Source organism: Triturus cristatus, chromosome 9, assembly GCF_964204655.1.
Source record: "Triturus cristatus chromosome 9, aTriCri1.1, whole genome shotgun sequence".
In the NCBI taxonomy this organism is placed as follows: Eukaryota; Metazoa; Chordata; class Amphibia; order Caudata; family Salamandridae; genus Triturus; species Triturus cristatus.
The window spans coordinates 408,207,279-408,231,560 of NC_140592.1; the positions used below are offsets into that span (position 1 = coordinate 408,207,279).

General features: G+C 41.5%; 1 protein-coding gene across 1 annotated transcript in view; it reads left to right on the plus strand.

The window, feature by feature from the left end:
- The window catches only part of TGFB1 (transforming growth factor beta 1), a 127,693-nt gene extending 120,285 nt beyond the window's left edge, over positions 1–7,408 (plus strand). The window contains exon 7 of the mRNA XM_085625280.1: positions 6,457–7,408. Within this exon, the coding sequence (XP_085481406.1) occupies positions 6,457–6,615 (159 nt within the window). The 3' untranslated portion in view covers positions 6,616–7,408. The remainder of the gene's footprint in view (positions 1–6,456) is intronic.
- Positions 7,409–24,282: the final 16,874 nt, after the last annotated feature.

Genomic DNA, 24,282 nt, shown 5'->3' on the forward strand with positions numbered 1-24,282 from the left:
TGTCATCATTGATGTGATGAGTGATGTCACTGACCATGTCATGAGTGATGTAATATGTGACGTCATCAGCAGTGGATTGCGGTCGCGCAAGTTATAGTTACCTGATCTAACTATAACATGGAATTTCATTGGTTTTTTACGAGTGAAATGTACAGCTAACTATAACATGTGTGAAACCTATGGTTTTTTCAGTGAATATATATATAGATAGATATATATATACCCCCACACACACACATGAACAATGGCATCCCATTTGTGCATACAATTCAAATTCATTTTGGCAAAAAAAAAGTTATCCTCTTGAGTGCCCATGATTGTTGTTCAAATGAGTATTTATTTTTTAATATTTTTGTTTTTTATTCTATGAAGGTCTGGCAACTCCAGCCACTGCAAATGGGTCTTTGCTAGCTCTTGTAGTAGTGCATTGATATGGCTTTAATCTAATTCAAAGATGGCTGCCTGTGCATGTACACACAGAGGTCGCCTTCCTTGGATGATCTTTCGCCCATTCAAAGACAGCTGCTTGTGTGTGCTCATTAATAGTTAAAAATAATAATTTAAAGACAACTTCATGTGGTATAGAGTTGGAATAGTAAGGTAAAATAACTTTATAGGGATCAAAGGGTTCTCATGCAGAAAGTCTGTCAAAAGTTGCAATAGATGGCACATCAGAAGCACACTGGATCTGTAATATTAATGGAAACTGGACAGAATTAAATACACCTTTAGAGATGTTATGGCAGAATATTCTATACTGCTAAGAATTTATTACTTACTACCCTCATTTCTATCAACTTTAGAATAGTGAAAAGCTAAAGAAAAAAAACCATTAAGGATTTAAATCTATGCCCTGCAGTTTGCATGCCGCTCTTTGATGCTGTATTAGAAGGAGTGTAACTTGAACTACAAGTAACAGTAGGATCTCTGTGACAAAAGCAGTAACCCACTGGCTGATCTACATAAAATACAAATCTATGATCTGCATGTTAAACGTTGTGCTTTGCCGCAGGAACATTATTAAGAAACATTTAAGATGTGTCCGAACTGTGACTACACAAATAACAGATCTCTCCATTAAATGCATTAACCACCAAAGTTATCTTATGGCAATATTATCCCCTGAAAAATGCTGGGCACACAAAGATCTCTGCAGGCTTCTCGTGTCCCCTCTTATCTTGTCTCACAAATGACACCGTCATTATGTGCCACCAGGTACAGTGATGACTGTTGGTTTAGTACCTGGTTAGATGGATTTTGGACAGATGGTATAGGGGACGAGAATGAGGCAGCCTGTCCCCTCTAAGACCCACCCCATCTGTAGCTACGGCGCTGTCCACCCCACCAATTTCATTATTTACCGTCCCCCTTTAGAGGTGGTGAATCATAGGGTTTCCACCGACACAGCCTTAGCTGACTCTGCTGGCGTAAACCTGTGACCTGCTGGTGTGTCCACCAAAAGCCCACCAGGACATAGTAACAGTACCCAGACGTATGCATGGTCTGGGGACTGCCATCAGATTTCTTTAAACTGAGCTAGAAATCAATTATTGACCCCACACGCAACGGAAAAAAACTGCATGCACTCAGGCATTTGATTACTTATTTTCCAAAAACAAAGTGGGAGTTTGTTTTTGAAAAAGAAAAAAAAATGCTGAGTGAGGCTAAAACAACATGACGTCAGCTCGGGATTTTCGGTAGAGCTGCTTGGGTGGCGGCTTCACTGTAGGTTTGAAGCTCGCCACCAGCCAGGCAGCGATCTTTAAAGAGGGCAGGCGCCTTCTGCCAGGAAGTAGGGGCCATGGTCTCTCTTAACGTGTCGCCCAAAGACCTCCCACAATTGGCCTAAGAAGGCTCCTACTATTCTGGGGGGAAAACTGAAGCATAAAAGTTGATCACTTCCTCTCTAAAAAGAAACGCTGATTTGCTGACTATCACTCTCATAACATACCGATTTGAAAGTGACAAGAATGATGGAAGTTCACCCAATGGAATAACCCGGTGAACAGCTTACATTTTCTTCTGGGCAGCGAAGACCCCAGGGGCATATTATCAAGGACGGCGTTAAAATTATCGCCAGTTTAGCGGCAGAAAACTGCCCCTAAAGTGGCGATAATGGGCTTGATAGTATGCCCTTGTGAATTCCCATAGAAGCCCATGTTCACACCAGAACATGGACTTCTATTGGAATTCTCAATGGCATATTATCAAGCCCATTTTCTCCGCTTTAGCGTCAGTTTTCTGACGCTAAACCTGCGATAGTTTTTAACGCCATCCTTGATAATATGCCCCCCCAGTCCTTATCTCGAGAAACCCTTCCTGAGGATGGCAGTCCCATGTTATGATGTCTTTGTTAGCATCTTTTCCAAAAGGACACACGCACAAAGGTTCAGGCTAGCTAGCTGCTTTCAGCCAGACTAGACTTTAATAATTAGTCAGAGACACCAGATACGTAGAGACTACATTTAAAGGTCTCAAGACGAAACTGAAATTTGTGCAGCCAATTTGACTACGTGTTTTCGAGCTGGCTTTGTAGCTGGTTTGCAGTGACAGTGAGCAATATGTCTCAAGATTGATATCACGTTTGAGGCCAAATTGACAACTTATTTAAGCACATATTTTCTCAAATCTGGTGCTATGTTGGTTCTTGGGAATGGATTAGCACCTCTTTAAAATCAAATAATAGTTTTTTTCTGACGAAAGTGGCAGATACCTGGGGCTATGTTGGACACCTTAGTGTGAACATATTTTCAGCCGCCCTTGGCCAGGCTTATTGCATTTTCTGGCTTCATTTATTTAATTTTTGGCAGCGATTATTGCTTTAAGGGACATATTTACAAGTCTTTGAAATCCCTTTGGGAGTATTTCAAGGTTGTTGGGGAGTATTTCCATTGCCAGCAGAAATTTCTTCAATCCAAATCATTTGCTTCATTGTTTTATGGTATAAAAGTGCACTACTATTAAGAAATTTGGTCGGCCATCTTGGTTACCATAGTTCTTATCAGGGGTTTAGCTACCACTGGTGCAGCAGTTGCAGTGATGCCAAGGCCCAGAGCCTTGAGGGGCCCATTGAACCCTGGTGATTGCTTTATTTAACTACCCCATCATCAGCCAACTGGGTCATTTTCCTTGCTTGCGCCAGGGCCCATGGTATCCTTGCTATGCAACTGGTACTTATCTCTGATCATCACATTCACACAACACAATGACTTCTGATGTGTTGCTGGCACCAGTTTATCAGTTTCATTTTACTACAATTGTATATTTTGTTGGTCGCCAGCTGACGTGCATAAACAAATCCTCTCCTTTCCCCCTATAGTCAGGAACATGGCAACATATGTCAGATAAAACTTCTGACCTGGTCTCCTCACTTCTTATTACATTTTATATATGTCATATATGGCTACATTGTGTTGTTCTTTCATTCTACATAATACTGACATATCTGAATACTTATTGTGGCAGAGTTGACGCTCGTACAATGTATTAGCTATCACAGAGATCTGCCTTCTGTGGACTCGAGAGAGACCTCTTTACATACACATTGCAGCCCATCTTCTGCGAGCACAATCTGTGTGAATATCCACAGGTGCCTCATTTTTTTATAGTTTATATCATCAGCCAAGTTAAACACGTTTTTATTCTGCATTCTCATTATCAATTCTAAATTATTAACACTTACACCAAACAGCTGCCGAAGGGAGTTGCCCTTTTGCTCCTTCTTTATGTATTGTTTATTGATGACAAAGGGGCATATTTACAAGCCTCGTTCTCCAGCGGAGCATCACTTTTTTAACGCTCCAGTGGCGTAGCGCCATTTCACATCTTTACAAGGTGGTGCTAAGCCACTTAATTGTAAATATGCCCCTTTCCGCCGCTGTCCTCTGAGGCAAAGGAGCATGCAATGGGTACTGAAGTGGGCGTTCCACCCCAACACGCATTGCTTTTTGACGCTGCCTCAGATTTACAAGGCTGAGAAAGCACCAAAAATGAATGCCAGGTAATACCTGGTCTTAGAATGGTGATAGAAGGAAATATTATCTATTTCTCCTAGTTTTTTGCTCTTTCCATGTGTGCTGCATTCAGCACACATGGAAAGAGCAAATCGCCATCATTGATTGTTTATGTGCAGGAAGGTGTCCCTTCCTGCACATAAACAATCACCCCTGCATGGCATTCACCCTTGCAACATGGCGGCAGGGCACCTGCGCTGGTGCTAGGCAGCTTTTTTGCATCCGCATTCGGGGAATAACACTGGTGTTCTGTATTCTTGTGAATACAGCACATCCCAGCGTTTTAAAAATGTTGTAGCACGGCGTTGCTAAATTTGGCGTAGCACTGCACATTGGCATTTCTTGGTAAATATGCCCCATAGTCTCTGGCAGACAGTTAAAGTGGTCTCTTACCAGACGTAAAAAATAAATAATGTGGAGATTGCAGATATGGGCCAAAGTTGATTTGTTTAGCAATACAAGAAGTTTAGTACCTGTAAATCTAATTCTGTCTCCTTCTTTAGAATTAACCAATTTCATGGGTTATGTCTTTAGAATAAACCAATTTCAGAGATTATGTATTTAGAATGAACCAATTTCATGGGTTATGTCCCTTTTTAGGTCTCGCCTGAGCCAGCGCTTTAGCGCTGCTCTGGCGAGAGCTATAGAAAACGGGGATTTGGAAGTGCAAACAAGTGCTTTTGAGGCCCCCAACTACAGTGCATGTGCTCCGGGCGCGCGCACCAGTTGGCAGCCTGCGTGTACATTTCGCGGGCGCTTTGATGTTCTCAGTGAGCCGCGCGGCCACTGCGAACATCAAAGCGCCCGCGAAATGATTACTTTCACTTTAACTTTCGCACCTACTTGGCAGACTGGTTCTCTGTTGCTCTTTCCTCCTCTGCTCTCTCTCCTCAGAGTCCGTCCCTCCCCCTGTTGCAGCAGCTGGCATTACATGGGGGAGGGTGGCTCTTCATGCCTACCAGGCCAGTGGCGCTCTTCGTAGTCGCATTAGTGGCACAAAGCGCTTTATAAATTCTATAATGCAGTAGTAATCGGAGTTACACGCCTCAAAGTGCTTCAGCGCCTCGTCAGAGGCAATAAGCGCTATATAAATCCAGTTACAGTACAATATTTCCGCAGAAGCCCCTTATAGCGCAACCAAACCTTCTTCGGGGCCCAACTCGTGCAGAAGGCATGAATGGCGTGCTCAGGTGTGGGCCCCAGGGGCCCATACTGAGGCTTGAAGGGCTCACCGGCACCAGCACGCTCCAGGGGCAGGCCTTCCCGTGCAGCCATCTCTGCACCTCCGTGTCTCTTTGCTTAAACCGAAGCCCCGCTCTCCCCCCCCCCCCACCCTCCCCCACTTGTCTGTTATCTCTGGCTTAGGGCTAGCACCATATAACTCTCTCTGCTCTGATAAGGCAGGTCTCTGGTTTGAGATCTCGAAGAACAAACAATAAGTTTTTTTCTGAAATATTTTACAGCCCTGTTTATGAGGGAATTACCAGACACTATTTATATTAGGGAACGTAAGATGCTTTTCTTAGTCTGCGGTAAAAGACTTCAAAAAGAAAACACCGTTTGCCTGCTATCGAAAAGTACATCTAAAGGAAAATGTGTTGGCTTTTCACTTGCAGATGGAATATTGTATTTTTTATTTTTGTAAAGTGCTGCACAGTGACACATGGTCTTTACTACACGTGATTAGCTTTCATAAGTGGATACATGCACTGTTTAGATTATACTAACATTTACCTAAATAAAGCATCTATCGCCTTAAATTAGACATATATAACAATAGAGTGATAACACAGCCATACGGTTCCGCGGCTTTTTGGCCCTGTAAAAAGCGGGTGTTACAATAACCTAGTTAAACAAGCATTTGCAATGCAATAGGTCTCGCAGTTAAACGAGTTTGAGCTATTGGCATTATAAATGACAGTGCCTTTAATTTATGTTTTAAAAAAACCAAACTTAAATAAAAAGCATTGTCATTTACAATGCCAATAGCTCAAACTCCTATAAATGCGAGACCTATTGCATTGCAAATGCTTGTTTCATTGTTGACTTCTGCTTCTGGGGCGTAGGAACTGCTACATTCTCAGTATCTTTTTTAAAATGAACAATTTTGCATGTTTTTATCACAAAATTGATTTTAAAAACATATGTTTTTTATTTCAATTGAACTGATGCCACACTATTCACGTTTTGCTTCCTGAATCTAAGAAACTGCTAAGGAAATGTAAGATCAGACTTAAGTGTGTACTCAGACTTATTTTAGTGGTAAAGTAGTCATTGGCATTTATTCATCCACATGTTATTGGACAATTGAGGACACTGTGTTATGAATTGATGAACTGTTCGTGTCGAGTTAAAACTTGAATTGGTGGTGGCTTAAATGTTTTTACCTAATGGAAGTCAAGAAAGCACTAACCTGTTTCTATTTCATCTCTGCTCTCCTCAGGTTCTGGCTTTGTACAACCAGCATAATCCAGGGGCATCAGCCTCCCCCTGCTGCGTCCCACAAGTACTGGAACCTCTCCCCATCGTTTACTATCTTGGACGGACTGCCAAGGTGGAACAGTTGTCCAACATGGTGGTGAAGTCCTGCAAGTGCAGCTGAGCCTGCATGTCACGTCACTACAAACAGGGCCGAGGGGCGCGCACTGGTCCCGGGTGGTGCGCAAAGGCAACGAACCAGCCAATATATTGAAGAGGAACAAATGCCTCAAGGAAAATAGCTAAGAGCTATTTCTTGGCGATTATGTTTTTAAGAAGTTTACAAGACTCTTTTAGATGCTTTTGGTTATTTTTTTACACAAATGTTCCTTTTTTTGTGTGGAAAAGATGGCTTTTTTTGTTTAGTAAATATTTAAAACTAGAATTTTGACTTTTTATTTATAACTGTTGGAGGATCTGCAAACCTAAGACTCATTGGACCTTGTCTCATCATCCAAAGTGGACATGGCAGACATGACTTTGGAACAGGGAGAGGACGTCTACCTACCTGTCTTTTCCATCCAAGACCTTGTGGCGAGCGACTATCTTCGAAACAGGTCCACTGAGGTCCACAGGAGTACAGTAAAAAGGATAATATTGAAACGAACGTATAGGCGGGTGGACTGTCGAATCTGAGATATACTCCAGAAACAAGACCCCCTTGTGTCGGTAGCCCTCTCTTTTTCACCTTCCTGGTACATCCCTGGATGTACCACTGCTGGCCCTTACTTGTCTAAAATGTCCCATCCACTGCTTCCACTGGGTGGGTGGCGGGCACGCCTGCACTTCTGTGGGACAGGACATTGCTTGTGGCAGTGGTTGTTCCATTTAGGACCCTAAAAGCTGAAAAATACAGAACAAATCGTTTATTTAAGCCATCTCTCTTTGCTTTAATGAATAAATTTTGTACATAAATACCCAGATTTGTTCTTTTGCTATAGTGATATACTTTCCGCCAACTGCAATCTAAAGCACAGGCTTAGCTGTGAAGCGGAGTTCCTGTCCAACTGCAATCCAGTGGTGGTGCATTTATGGTTCTTGAAGGTGTTATTTATTTGGTGCTGTTGTGTATTTCTTTGCCTTAGCTCTATCACTGATTAATTAGCCTTCCACCTGGCGAAGAGCTGTTGTCAAGTACCTTAGCGATGGATGTGCCCCAAATGTCAAAGGCATAGAAATAATACCACGGTATAGAAATATCAAGGGCAAAATATCGAAATATGGAAAGGTAAATAAGTATAGGTTTTCTATAGCTAAGTTCACATACATGAACCTTGAAGGTTATATATATATATATATATATATATATATATATATATATATATATATATATATATATATATATATATATATATATATATATACACACACACGCACACACACAGTCCTAGATATTTGTCAATTATATTTCGATGTTTAATATTCAGTAGTGCAATCTTATAGATGAACATCCACGTCATGGGGATGAGCTTATAAATGTTCCATAGCCAAAATACTGACTAGCAAGCTATCATGAAAGTAACATAAGTGTATATTTTTTATACTAAACTCTACATTTGACTAGGGGTGGGCGGAATTTGCGTAATCGCGTTACGCAAATCTCCGCGAAACGGTAAAAAATCTCCGCGAACAGGCAGAAATTCCGCGAACACGCGGAATTGCTTGTTCGCGATACTTTTTTCCTGTTCGCGATCGCTGTTTGCGTGCTCGGGGTGAAATATCTCGCGAACACGCATATTGAGAACGCGAACAAGCAAAAAATTTCGCGAAGTCGCGAAACACAGATTTTTGGGCAATTTCGCGTTCTCCGTGGAACGCAAAATTACCCAAATTCCGCAAATTCCGCGAACGGAACGGAATTTACCGCCCAGGCCTACATTTGACTGTATGTATATTGTCAAGGTACATAGATGTGGGTACAAACAGGGCACAGCATATTTTCAGCACGTAAAACCCGGCACAAATAATGTGGGCACAAAGCGTAGTTTTTAGATCTGCACACATAGGACCTGGTGAAAATATACACTATTAGTGCGTTAGCCCTCATTCTGAGATCCAAACATTATAATGATGCAATACTTTGTGCTCCTGCTAATTATGGAACTAGGCGGAGTTGGGGATGAGCAGTTACTGGATCAAATTTTCTCCTAACTTGCAATGAACCCCAAAGTTATATTGAGTCTGTATATATTACGACAGGAGAAAATCACATACCCAAATTACAGTTGTGTCATCTTATGAACTCAGGGACAGAAGAAAACACAAAATAGTTAAGTATCCTGAGAGCTCTTCCAATCAATGGTGCCTGATTTAACTCAAGTATAATCTGGAGAAGACAGTTTGAAGCTTGTTCTCAAAAGGTAGGTACAATAAAGACGGGTCTAGAGAGGGACTCTATACCACGGACGCCCTCCACTCAAACCAACCAATTACAAGGCCTTGTTGTAATTGCTCGAAAGGTAGGTAGCCTGAAGGAGTCCCCTTGTGGGGATGAATTTATCACCATAGAGAGGATGCAATTGCAGCAAACAACTGGGACAAAAATATATATGTTTTTGAAGCATTGGTGTTTCGAAAACACAATACTACAGCTCCTGGTAACTCTCATGCTTCCAGATAAAACTTATTTAGAGGGTAATAAGAATATGGCCTCTGAGGCATTGCTTTGTAAGTTAGAAGACAGATCTCATATGTCATCAACTCAAAGACAGCGGAAGGGTCCAAGGCTGGAGCGATGTGGTAAAATGGTGTTCACCACTCAGTCACCGCTTTCAGTGAGCTGCATAAAGGAGTGCCTACAGCTTACAGATGTGTCTGCAGCTTACATATGAGTGCCTACAGCCTATGGACATGTCTACCGCTCATGGTTGTGTTTATAGCTTACACATGAGTGCCTACCGGTTACAGAAGGATCTACAGCTTAAACATGAGTGCCTATCCTATGGTCTGTATAAGTTGCACCTACAAATCACAAGTGCACCTATAGATTACACCTGTATGCCTGTGTTTAAAGATGAGGTCCATAGTTTGCAGATGTGCCCTCAATTTACACATGAATCCCTGTATTATACACATGTTGCTACTACAGTTTAGAAATGCCTGTCTACAGTGTATTCAGATGAATGGCCACATGTTGCAAACAGGTGTAAGTGTAAGTGTTGAAATATTACAGGTAAGTGTCTATAGCATATAGACAAGTGTTACAGGTTACATGTGTGTTGCCCAGCTTGCACAAATGTGCCTTGAGTGCACATTAGTGCAAACTAGGTTGGGATAATGGACAGCCTCTATGTTCACAAGCTTCTTAACTCTTTATGGACCTGGAAGTGTTGGCAGTAATAACTATGCAGGCCCTGAATTACCTAAATGAGCCATTCATTGAAATTGGGTTGTTGTAGGTTAGATGATTTCCTTTATTAATATCTCTCTATCACAAAACCAAGAGGTTTAGTTTGGATCCTTCTTGTCTACAAACATGTTTCTACTCCATTTTCTGCCTCACATAGTCAAGGATATTTTTCAGGCCCAATCCTGTCTTCCTACCTTAGCTACTGCTGTGAGGTGATGTTCGGTGTGTGTGTGAGTGAGGGAAAATAAGGATTCAAAGTTAATACACCTTTCTGTAGAGTGGAACATGTGGAATTCCTTCAGGGCAGTTAAGGCACCTGTTAATATATGATTAAAAGGGAGGAAAAATCTAATAGCGAATCACAGCACAACATAAGTTAACCATAGAAATTAAATATGGCAAGCTGACTTTGGAGCTGAGGGTGAAGTCTTTGTCTTTTAAGCCTGATCATGACTCGTTGTTTAAAATGTTGTAAAGCAAAAAGGCTTGAGTATTAAACCCTTCTTTGTACAAAACCCCTTAGCTTCTAGCTAGAATGTGTAAATGAGTAATGACAAAGCTTATGAGAAAAAGACTTCATTGCTGCCTACAGTATGAGCTTCTCGGGTTGACTTCCCATGGTTAACTGATGTTGCTTCAGACAAGTCTTGCGCACAAAAATCTTGTTTGATGATAAGTCTGGAATATTTGTTGAAGTGAGTGAAGGCCAATGGACTACTTAGTCGGCTATTCACATTGTTCTAAAAGTGATCCTTCTGGCTACTGCTAGGGAAAGCAGGTCCAGAGTGATATTGGTAGGCATTGGTAGGTTGGACTGCTGTTGGCTGCATTCTGTAGTTGCTGCAAAATGAAAAGGGGTGCTCCAAGAAAGAGTTTAGTAGCATAGTCAAGGTGTAAGAGTAGAAGTGCAATGTCGACTTGGACGTTTTCTGGCAACTGTTTGGTATCAGGAAATTCATCAAAGGCAAATTTGTGGACATTTTGTTCGTCCAATTGATATAATTGTGGGATAAAGGATAGTTTGGAGTCCACGATGACCCTCAAATTCCTTTTGAGGTGAGTATGATGGTGGTCCTAATTTCTAAGGCTATAAAGTTGAAGGGCGATAATTTGATCTCTGTTTTTAAAGTGAATTGCTTGCAGGAATTTCCCTTCGGTCCAGGAGTCAACAGCAGATACACTTTCAAACTTTAGCATGATGTGTGTATCATCAATATAGTGACAGCAGCTGTAATTAAAGGAGGAAATGAGGTCTGATTCTGGAGTGAGATGCTCAACAGAATGGGAACAGTGGTTAGGCCTTGTGTTACTCGTGCACCAACTGATGAGTAGAATGGATCAGGGGAGAAATCGGTTGTGAAATGTTCAGTATTCTGTCAGTGAGGTATGCTGTGATCTGTTTCGGGGTCATTGTGGAGTGGCGTTGGGCTGCTGAGGTAATTTGCATTGTGTGAACGTCCACTGAGACAGACCTTTTTATGTGTGGTTGAGAGACTACAATATCACTCTGTGGTGCTCTGTGCCAAACCACCCAGAAGCATTAGAGACATAACCCACAGAAAACTCATTAAATGCTTTAAGGGATCCACCAAGGAGACAGAACCCAAGGAAATTCAGACACCTCAGTAAAGGATCCATGGTTTCTAAGATCTACACATGTGCTACATCTCACACAGGCTGTAGATTACTGATGAGGAATACAGGTTAAAGACATGCGCCCACATATAACATATGGTCAACTCAGACCTATTTACCTTTACATTGCAGAGGTGTGCCTAGACTATTCAGGGGTATGCTAGAGCTTACATTTGCTTATACATTTGCCTATAGCCTATTAAAGTGGTGCTTATAGCTCACAGTTATAATTCTACACCTTTTGATGTGGACCAGAAACCTGTACTTCTGTGCCTACAGTTTAGGAATGCATAGTTACAGCATACAGATGTGTGCCTGCAACAAAGTTATGCATCGTGTAGATTATTGCCTAAAGCTTACAGATGTGTGCGTCCAAATACAGGTATGTTCCTATAGCTTACAGATTTACATCTTCCTGGAGTGTGCTTATACTTTGCATGTTGTGTTTGTAACTACACTCACTTGAAAGTGATGGACCAACGCTTACAGGTATGCTCCAAAGTTTGCAAGTGTGCATTACATTTTACATGAATTTGTTTACATTGTTGTTGCCACATCGTATAGCTGTGCTAATGCTTACTTATGTGGATGTGTGCGTGCCTAAATGTACAGACATTTGCTGTATCTGCAGATGTATAGTTCAGCTTAAAAATAGATGCACCAAATTTATCCAGGAATACCCACAAAATAAAAATGGGTGCCTAGAGCTTATGAAATACCTATAGCCTTTGTTTTAGTGCCCACGTTATGTACCAGTGTGCTTATGACTTGCACATATATTGATTTAGCAGCCGTTCAGTGAGACTTACACATCCCTTTCACTTTTGGAAAATATTAACTTATAGGACAATGATTTAATTTAACATTATTACTTTTATTATTACAAGTAGTAGTCGTAATAATAGTAGTAGTTATAGTAGTAGTGGTAGTAGTAGTATTTGGAGAACTACTTAATATCCTAATCTTTGTTAGAGCTGACAGAATCTTCAACGGTCAATAAGATCAATCAATGCTATTTGGGTGATAACTGTTCACATTAAATAGGACACCCCTCAAAAACAACAGGGCATTCATGAAATAGGTTCTTACGTGGCCTACAAAGGTGGAAGAAATGGAAGACGTAATGCATGATACCTAGTTCCCACATTTCAGGGGTAGGACTAATTTGAATAAAGAGTGGGGCCTACACTCTGGAGTATTCACTCTGGAACACTGTGGGCCAGAGATCTAAAATGGCTGACCAACCTGGAAGGAATTCAGGACATTTTGCATAATATCAGTTGTTCACTTTTCATGGATCAATACTGTTTGAATAAAGGGGGGCACGTAACATCAGGAAAAAGAAGTGAGTAACTAAAGCTACACGCAGTGAACAGTTTTTTGCCACAATATTTATTATTCACTTAATTTAACAATAGCCCAATAGGGATTTATTACATATGATCAATGTTTATACTGATGTATGTGATCTAATTAATGAATTTATGCCATATCAACATGATGTCCCACGGTGCTTTTCTCTTTTGATGTGAATTTGATTAAAAAAAACACACACAAGAAAAAAAGGTTAATGTTCAGGATAGGAGAAGGGACTTAACATCTTATAACATGTTGTCTGGACAGATAGGGGCAGAACGTGCCCCTTTGATGTAAATAAAGGAAAGTGCATAGAACTCTAAACACTAACTTGGGAAATGTTTCTTCAGCCATTTCAATCTATCATAAGAGATTTAAGGAAAGCTGTACAGACAATTTTACAGAATGTGAGATACCTGTAGGATTGATTTTTTTCTTTGAGCTAAGACACAATTAGCTCATTCTGAGGCAAGTGATGTTGATAAATGTGTCCGCCCGGTAAAACTTTACAAGAGTGGCTCTCCTTTATATTTTCACCATGCCTAGAAGGTGTTTCGTAAGATACATGAAGTTATACTACCTGCAGCAACAACTGAAGATTGTGACATTCAGATAAGGAGCAGCTTGTTGACATGCCATGTGTTGCTTTATGGATATAGTTATTATTTTAATGACCCTGTCTTTGCATAGTCAGGATGTTGCCAGGCCTGTTCCAGGACAAGGCAGCACCATCTATCAGACTTCTCTGCCAAAACTAGGAGATATTAAATTGGTAATAGAGGGCCCGATTTAGATTTTGGCGGACATAGTAATCTCCGTTGGCCTGGCGGAGGACTTTATGTCCACTAGTTGAAGACTACTTTGCCCGCCAAATTTACAAATAACATCCCAGGTGGTCTTTATTTATAAGGCATTAACAGGTACCGCCATCACAGCGGTTCCTGTCGATGCATTTTCCTGTTTGGTACAGGGCTCCGGAAACCTGTACCAAACAAGTTCCTTTTTTACTTTCAAAAAGAAAATTCTGAAACTGGATTTTCTTTTTCAAAATAAAAATGCAGTGCTCCTCTCCCCTTGTGAGTCCTCTCTGATGAAAAGCAGCACTTTTAGCAGTTTTCACTGCCCCTTTCTGCCAGGGTTTTCCTGGCAGTGACGGGCAGTAAAAACTGACCTGTCATTCTGCCCATCTAAATTTGGTGGGCTAAACGACAAATCAAACTCAAACGGCCCTTACTCTGCAGGGCCATGGAAGGGGATTAATCATGGTGGAGACGGAGTAGTCTTCGCCGGGATTAACCTTAATTAAATTAAATTTGGCAGGCAGACCGCATTCTTGTTGGTAAGGATACTCAATCGCTGTTGCAACAGAGTATCCTTAACACCAAGAATTATATCCAGCCCAGAGACATCAACTGAAGTTCACAAACTGTGGTGTTTGGTGAAAGGCAAATTTGTACCTTCACCTGTGACAACAAATATTGCTGCAATTCTTGAGAGGATACATTACCTAGGAGTGACTTGTAGTGGTCAGATCTAAATTGATGTTTTGGCTCGATTCTAGTTAGATCATTCATCACTCTCTATGTTGTTCCCGAAAGTAAAAAAGATGCATCAAAATGTATATCAAATATCTACTTTCCATTTAAATTTTGGTTCCTTTGAGTTAACCTAGTGTTGATGTTGCACGTCAGCAAATCTAGATTTTATTAGAGAAAAGCCAGTCCTGATCAAGGGTGCTGAAATGATACTGAATGCCTCAGCAACTCTTAGAAAGATTCCCTACTGTTGCTAAATTGTGTCTAAAATTCCAGATTTCAAAACGTTGACAGTCACGTGGAGGTCACCAAGGATCAATATTTTGCATAGCAAACAGCTCTCGTCATTGCAAATTTGTTATCAATGCAACCCAAGGATTGAATGAGTCAGAATATTTTAAAATTGACACACAGGTTTATACCTAAGATTTAATAAGTAAATTAGTAGCCAACATAAGAAGACCTGAGTGCAAAGTTACTAGACCTTCATCAAAGTTTGCCACCATCACCCTCCCTAAACAATTCTCCAGTTTGTTAAAAATGCAAGCAGATAGGTGGTTATGAACATGGACAACATGGCCTTTTGAATCCAGCCCTGCTCAGAATTCAATGAGTGAATAATCTAGGGAGATAGTGATGCACTAGCGCAAAACCAACAACTCCATTTGCTCGCAAATAATCTTAACAGCAAATGCCTGATGTTGGCATTGGGTGTCCCAGTAGCTCAGTTTTAGTATTTTCCATTGTTACTTTTAGGAGGTGGGTTGATGGTTTTTTCATAATTCATAGGCTGATGGATAAATACAGTAAAATCTACTAGAACATTTCAACTTCCGTTTTTGATGCTGGGTAACAACATAACAAGCTTGTTGCCTTTGGTTTTAAAATAAAACAAATTCAGTCACAGTGCATTGACTCACGTATGCTAGCTTGCAACTGCTATCCATATGTTTTATTCATGGTAAAGTGAATTAGAAGTTGTGATATGGATTCTTTCTATATTGAATTCAGTTGTATGCCGGAATATTGTATACAGAAAAATTGTCTGAATAAATATTGTGTCCTAAATATTGCTTCCAAAAACAAAATTCCATTGGATATAGATTTTCTATTACTAACTCCAATTTGGTGACATTTATGTAGGCACTATTTAGGACACCACAATATTGTCATACTATATTATCCTTGACTTCAATTCCTGCATTTTTACCCACTATCAGAATGAGCTGGTTTGATATTTTTAAAGAAAGGAAAAATATTAAAGATCATAAACTTTCTATATTAATTTATTGGCACCATAACACAGTATTGCAGATTTTTTAACTTCTGTAAGAATCATAATATTGTACAACAATTTTAAGATTTTAGCTATTGACCATGGTTGCCTTATATTCCTTGAATTATTTAACCTATCCCACTGCAATCAAAATCATATAGCAATGAAAATCAGTTAATAAATTTGCACCCACTTGAATGGTTATGCAAGTAGAATAGATTTATCCAAAACAAGGTATACGCGGGAAATGCCCTGATGTGATTTAATTAATCTAGTTGTTTACAGTAATACTAAATCTATCCAGCAGTTAGTAATGTATTGGTATGTTACAAGTTTACCATTTTTTGTTGGCTCACTCGTACAGCACAGCACTTTTATAATTTAACTATTAGACCACTGACAGCTTTCCTGTCCACAAACTAAACTAATGTACTAATATAAGTAGCATGGCGACTCCATTTTAAGGCGTATTCAACTCATTTTGGTATTTCAATTACAGTAAGATAGGTATATCTTTGCAGTTATCCTACTCAGAACTGTTCATGTGCAGCTCATTGGCTTCTGTATGATAGCTGACTGTCTTACTTATTGAACGGAAATGCAGTAGACTTGTTCTAAAGTTATATTTAGATTGATGGCATGCTGTAATAGTTTAACTACAGCAGAATGACTTCAGAGACTTGCTGATATAAAACACTTTGTAAGATGGTGACCTTCAGGCCTTAGTACAAATGTAATTCTCTATACCGGTTCAGAGGACAAGATTAGATGTTACTAACATGCTCCACAAGGAAAGAGCCGCACATTCTACTGCTTCCAGCTACCACCCACCTACTGCGAAGGCACATACCAACGATTCATCAACACCACATTCCACAGCATCCCAGCTCACTGATTCATCACTCGGACGAGCACACAAGCATACTACACACTTGCTAAACTCATTCCAGGGGATGGGGAGCTTACACGGTTATGCATATCTGCTTGCTATATGTATTCAAATTACCAAGGGGCAGTCATATTTTTGTACTACAGGATATGCTGTAGATTCACATGCAAACTCTTCTCAACTAGTGATGGGAACAGGAGTAGTTTAAAAAAAAAAACTTAAAAAAAAAAATGGGTTATTGTGTTATGGGTGTTTTGTAACCAGTCCACTGAGACAAGGACAAAATGAATTCAGTCAGCTCAAAGAAGGCTATCAGGTTTTAATTGTAATTTTATAGCAAATTGTAATCTACAACATATTCACAAGTGATTTACAGTTGACAAGGATGGGGTTGATACTTGATGCCCTGCTGAAGTTATTTTGTGGTTGTGGTTTAATGTGCAAAGAGGTTTATAATTGATTATGTACTTCTTTAGCCATTTTGAAGTTTCAAAGTCAACAGAAATTAAGCAACTTGTTACAATAACATTAGTGCTTGGATTAAGAAGAGATGTTTCACCATCCTCTGGATCCTGTTCTTCTCTTCTGTTGCCAGTCCACATCCACCAAGATGCAAAACATTCAGCAAATATCAATAAAAGTTTTAAAAATTTACCGCGTTGCGATATGCATTAAAGATAATAAAAAATATTTATGACTTCTATTTGTGTCACAATTAGAACCTTGCAATATTGCTTGGCTCAACATCATATTTAAATAGTTTTCCATTCAGTCTTGTAAACAAGATCAGAGACACTTACATTTTTACATCGTTTTCCAATCATTTCTTCCCAGGGTGCCTAGAGCTGTAATTAAGAACACTCAAGGGGCATATTTACAGGCCCCTAATGCCACCGAAGGGTCACTTTTTTGACACTCCTGTGGCGTTGCGCCATTCCACATATTTACAAGGTGGTGCTAAGCCACTTAACGTGGCTTACCGCCACCTTGTAAGTATGCCCCTTACCGCTGCAGTCAGCTGCTGCAAAGGGGTGTTGCTGTGGGTGCTCCCCCGCAACACCCATTGCTTTTTGACGCTGCCCCAGATTTACAAGGCAGGGGCAGTGCAAAAAACTAAGGCCAGGTAATACCTGGTCTTAGCATAGTGATACGAGTAGTAATTATTATGCAGCCCACAAGGAAGGAGTAAATCACCATTATTGATTATTTATGTGCAGGAAGTTGTCCCTTCCTGCACATAAACAATCACCCCTGCAACGAAGGCACCCTTGCAACATGGCACAAAGGTGCCTGCACTGTCGCTAGGCAGCTTTTTTAGTGCCATCGCTAGGGGAAATGAAGGGATGTGCCGTATTTGTGTAAATATGGCGCATCCCTGTGGTTTGAAAATGTCGGAGAGCAGCAGTGCAAAATTTGCTGCAACCCTGCGCTCCGACATTTTCTTGTGAATATCCCCCTCTAATCGGTTGTATCAGTGACTGATATCGTAAGGTCCTATAAACATAAACATGATTTGTGTCTGGTTTTTCATTGGGACAGTTTGGGTACAGCTATGCATCATTGAAGGAGTTTTCTCTTAAACACTTTGCTAACTAAAGTATAACTCTTTGCAACCAGCATCACTCTGGAGTAAAGTGCCTCCTCAGCTTCTTTATGATGTGCTTCTGAGCAGACAGGTGTACTTAGGCACAGTAAACCTTTTTGCACATCACAGGAAATATAATTTTACTGGTGCAAAGACTATATACTATTAGTTTTGAATTACTGTAACCAAAATTCCAAACGCCTGTGTAACAAAAAATGTAAATAAGGATAAAGAATAAATAGAACATACATTGGCAATGTAAAGCCAGAAAGAACTAAAGTGCATTTCTTTTTATGGGGATGTGTACTTGTGGTAAGGAACAATACAATAACTCATATGCAGGAAAACCAATAGTTTCAGCTGGCTGGCCCATTGGTCCGTACAGAATGCTGTGATAGGGGCGAGCAAAATGTGAATGATCTCTGAACAGACCAATGAATGAAGAGGGCTAACCAAAATCCATTCTATGTATGTATTTATGTGAATTTATTTAGGAATATTTTTGTTAGCATGAAGTTGGTAAGAAAGTTAAAGCTATCTCCTGTCCAGACATACAAAGCAAGTAGATATTATGATCTATATTGAGGCTGTAAATTACAACATGCTATCAAACTGCAAAGAAATGTGTTTCAGTAGAAACACCACTACATTCAAATGCTACTGCAACCTATTATGCAGTGGTGGCTTCTCTGAAAAGGCGTAGGAGCGTCGCCCCACTGCCTGGCTAAGAGCCAGCAAATGAAAAATAAAACGATGTTCTTGCATTGTTTTATTTTGCCTTTTCCGTTCTGAGCCAGTGCTGTAGGGAGGGGCTCAGGCCGAGGCATGGGAGGGGGGAGGAGGAGTGCTACGTGCACTCCTTAAATGCTCATGTGTGTTTGGCTGGCCGTCTCAGGCCGATCAAATCATACATGCGCACTGAGGTTTCTCCATTAAGCAGCCGGGCTGGTAAACCCCCCACTGACTCCCTGGCCTGAGCAGAGCATCATCTAGCCCGCTCAGGCCAATCCCCATGCAGCTCTGCAGCACAGGGATTGGATGGGAGTCTGTCCCAGGGGCTGCTAGGACCAGGAAGAGGAGAGGCGGCACAAAGTGACACTGGTGGCAGTCGGCGGCTAAAGGTAAGTTAAAAAATAACACCCACCTCTGCATGACCCCCCCGCGTTCCCCCTCCTTCGTCCCCTCCACCCGCCCTACCACTCTTTGTTTTTGGCAGCCGCCACTGCTATTACGTGACTCTCAGGAGTAATTTGATACAACCTGCAACATACTTACTTGTGCATATGCTTAAATGCCTTTAAATGGCAATACCTTTTTTGTTAACAAGTGGATAAGATGGTGCATAAGGAATGAAGCGATTGTACCTAGGGGAGCACTTCAGTTGAAGCACTTCGTTTGCAGGTAAAAATGAACTACTTTGAGCAGAATACTCCAGAGATGTCCCAAAAGAGGGAACATGCACAAATAATACCATTTAGATCATTCTAAGCAGTGCTTAATTAGTAAAGAAAACAATGTGTAGGACTCAAAGTTTTTCTTGGGAATCCACTTTTGGCACTGCTGGATGCTGAGCTATCTTCTTGCACTGCACTAAAAGAAAGCAAAAGGGCAGGAATGTACCGTATTTAACCTTATGCAGCGCATTCCTCTCCTTTCTTTGCACGGGTGCCCTTTGTCTGCCTAGCGCCAATACAGACACCCATGTGTGCCTGCATTGTATTCAGGATTGTTTTTGTGCAGGAAGGGGGCACCTTCTTGCACAGAAACAATACTCAGAGGCATGTTCCTCTTTCTATGTGTGCTACAGAATGCAGCATACTTAGAAAGCGGAAACAAAGAGGAGAAATAAAGATATTTCTCCTCGTTGCACCTCCCCATGGGAGGTGTAGCATTTTGATGCATTCCCAGGTTTACCAGTGTTAGTAAATCTGGGAATGCACCAAAATCCATGGATGGATGTGTGGGATCCCCCACACTCCACCCATGGAACGCCTCCCTGGGGCAGAGTAATGCAACGCAGCAACTTGCGCTGCGTTGCGTTACTCCAGATTTATCAATCCATGCAGGGCCAGGCAAGGTGGCCTTGTGTGGTTTGATAAATTTTACTTTAATGTTGCGTCACCCTTGCGCCCCTCCCTCCTTTTTGTGCGGTGCCAGGGAGACGCTACACATTTTCAATATTGCATACTCACAATTTTCAGCAATAAATGCTTCCTACATCTGAGAAGCGTCGCAGTAAAATTATTTTTTGCTGGCGTGCTTTTTTTGTTTTTGTACGTGAATGTAATTTGTCATACTTTTCCCGGTTGGGAATCAGAAACTGCCAGTGCGCATTCTTCTTTAAAGCGAACTCAGGAGAACTTGGTGCATCCATTTTCAGTGCCACTAACACTTGCAAAACACATACTGAGTGACTTATAGACTGGCTGAACACATTAATCTACACTACTTGACTCAAGTCTCTAGTGTTTGTTTTATTGAACAGCATCCATAACCTAAAAACAAATTTTCTCTCTTGCCTTTATGATCATTGTGAGGCAATCAATGTGTTTCAGTTGTAGAGGAAGGGAATGGCAGCATGAGGGGCCTAGTAAGAGTAGGCCCTGCTCCCTTTGGAAAGCAGATTGATCCAAGACCTCTGTATTAGATGGAGGTGCACCTTCTGAAATCTCTAGCAGTAGGGAACCTGCTGCTGGATAGGTTTTGGTATTGCAGACAGGATTGACAGTAGCGCCCTCTACGCAAGCCTAGTTGGAAATCAACAGTTCATGTAGAAAGTTCTACCTCATTCACACGATAAAAGCAACTGCCAACCACTGCAGCATTCTAGCGGCTGATAGACATATTGATCTCAAAGTAGAACCCCAGAGTTATATTTTACCTTTTGTCCCATGAGAGTATATCGGCCGAAGAGCTGTAGGGGATATGGTCCCCCAGGTTGTGTCTTGTTTCCACTCTAAAAGGTTTGAGTTGTGTTTTCGAACTGATCACCTGTCAGCTGTTGTCACTCATTCAGCATCTAAATTCTCTAAAACCTTTTAGAGTGTTATAACGGAGGCTGGCTCGGCGGAGATGTAACGTATACCTTAGTGAACGTACACTCTGGGGCATATTTACAAAGAATTAGCATAGGGCAGCGCCGCAAGTCATTTTGCTGTGCCGCCCTACGCCAATTCGAAAGGACAGAAATGTACTGTATTTACAAGATACGGTGCATTACTGTCCTTTTAGCCACCGCCAGCACAAAAATTGCAGCCGTTCGCCAACACAAGCACACTTGCACCATGGTGCAAGGGAGTCGGTGTTGTTGGCATGAGGTGTTCTCCTCATTCTATGTGTACTGCAGAATGCAGCACACGTGGAAAGGGTAAAAAATGAGAAGAAATGTTAAATGTAAACATTTCTCCCCGTTACATCTGTTCTGGGGAGGCATATGTTTTTGGTGCTGCCCCAGATTTACGCTATGTTGTACATCTGGGGCAGCGTCAAAATCCATGGGTGTTGCGTGGGAACACCTATAGCAACACCCATAGCACGCCTCCCTGCCACAATGTAAGGCAACGCAGCGATTTGTGCTATGTGGCCTTACACCTTAGCTACAAGGCCATGAAAAGCCCTGCAGGATGGGTCTGCACTGTGTGCCATGGGAGCGTAAAAAAAAGTAACACTCCGGTAGCGCAAGGTACTTGTAAATACGCCCCTTATTGTACTAAGAAGACGTTCAACAATTGAGCAGGTAAATGCTGAAAATTGTTGGCGAGAGGGAGGATTCCTGTGTGATACTACAGGAAAAAGAGTCCTCTTGAGAGGTAAAAGGCCATAGGCTAGCCCAAGACTGGAACTGCGCCACAGGATGGTTCATCAGCATTTGCTACCCTGGTGATATAGTGCAGAAGGACAGCATGACCACTGTGCTGAAGGCTTTTGAAATATCCAATATCACCAACAGACATGTCGCTTCCTCTTCCTAAACGCATCATTCCAAACAGCAGGTAGAGTGGTTTTGGTACCACGTTTTGGCAGAAACCCTGGCTGAAAAGGAGAAGCAATTGAACCATTATATATGTTCCTGAAGCTGCTGACGATTCACCTTCTTTACATTTTTGGCCAGGTTTGGGAGATTTCAGATGGGCTTGACATCGAATAGTAGTCTAGGATCAGGACGAGGTTTCTTCAATGAGAGGCAATACTCTACCCCGCTTAAGCTTTAAAGGGGTGTGGTTGTTTCAAATGGACATGCTGATTAAATTGGTGAGAAGGGGGAGAAAAGTGTGTAAAGTTGTTTTTAGTTTCTAACTTGCTGGTGCAGGTTTCTTAGGGGAATCGGAAGGTTTTAGAGTTTTTAAAATGTACTAAATCTCCTTCAGCACCCCTAAGTGAAGGAAAAACTACTCCTGGTGTAAGAAAAGCTGGAAACCCCAGTGACTACCCAAAACTATGGTTGTGTCAAGAAACCTTCACACATTCAAATTTATGCTCAGTAACTCCCAGAATGGCATTTTTAAATGTAAAACGCAAATGTTACGCAAAATCTTTGATTACTATGCCCCTGAGTGACCATTTCTGATGCATTCCCGGAGGCAGTAGTCTTGGAAGGCTGCATGATAAACTAATTAGACAATGGCATGAGATGAGAGGGTAATATCCTTCTAGTAGGATTCAAAGCCCACTCTATGTACATTTTAAGAATTAGAAACAAAATATCTGTATTATCAAGCCAGACTTAAAAAAAAATACAGAGATATCTCCATATCCTCTTTACATTAACCAATAGATTTTCTATAACCAGTGCTTAATTTGAGCCGGTAGTTGCCTGCGGGGTGCATCGGGACTTATTTTTGAGGACTGGCACTTATTCTGCATCAGATATGTCCTGAGTTAAAGAGAGGGGCAAACACACAGATAGGAAAAACGAGGAAAAGAGGACAGCAAAACCATCACAAAGGGAGAAAGCAAGAACCTGCAAGAGTGAGAACAAGCATTTGCAATGCAATAGGTCTCGCATTTGCAAGAGTTAGAGCAATTGGTGTTGTAAATGACAATGTCTTTTTAACACCAATAGCACTAACTCTTGCAATGAAAGAGGGTACTGATAAGTAATTAGGGGACTGTAGAGGGAAGGGAAGGGTTAAAGAAGCGAGGGAACAGAACGCCGTTCCCTGCTAGGGGTTGTATAGTGCTTACCAGTATCCTGCTGCCTCAAAGCGCTGCGTGGAACAGGAGAGGCAAGGGAGGGAGGAAATCAGCCAGGAAAGGAGGAGCTTGTACTGGGCATGAGACCCCCTATCAGCATGAAGTTAGAAGAACGAGGGACAGAACAAAACAAAAAATTAAATCTCCACCCACTATTTTCAAAGTAAGAAAAAACGATTCTCATGTTTTTATTTTTACAAGACGTGGCTGACCTGAAATCATGGCGGTGGGTGTTCTAAGTGCTTGAAAGCCAGGCGCTTCTGCTGCTAGAAGGAAGCCATGTGAGACCTCTCCTACCCCTGTGACTTCTCCGAGGAGCTGGCTTCGGGATCAAGGCACCAAAAGCATAGGGTAAACTTCCATGCTGCCCAGTGGTAACACAAAATGACAGGGCCCTGTTCGCGATGTGACGTGGGCCCAGTGAGTCTCCTGTATTTTGGAGTTATTCATCTGCCTTTGGCAGATTAGGACCACAGAGTCCCGTCTCTCTGTCTGCTGCCCTCTTGCACTGCTGGTGCACACTGTTGTTAATAGAGGGCAGTGGGTGAACCAAGGGCACACGGGGGCTTCAAGGGCGCCTTCTGGGAGGCCTGCTCTCCACCTGGGTCCGTGCGGTGCAGAGCGAACTGCCCTGCTACTACTGAAGGGAAAGCCATGTTTAAGCAAGTAGAGCGGCTGGTAAACTGTCTCTAATTCATTGGGAGATATTATACAAGTGTGATTAGAAATATGAGCATAGGAAAAGGATTTCTGATGGTAGAATGCAATAAAAATAAATTGCATGTGCAATGTTTGACAGCGTGCATTAGAGAGCACAATATTTGCATAGCATGTGATCAAAGCCCTGCAGGGACATAAGTACATTAACCTGGCACTCTGGTGCCATGGTAACCGAGAGCACGTGCCCCCAGGGTAGGCTGGCTGTGACCTGATAGCCTGTGTTTACATGGAGAATAGCCAGGGAGTTTCCGCT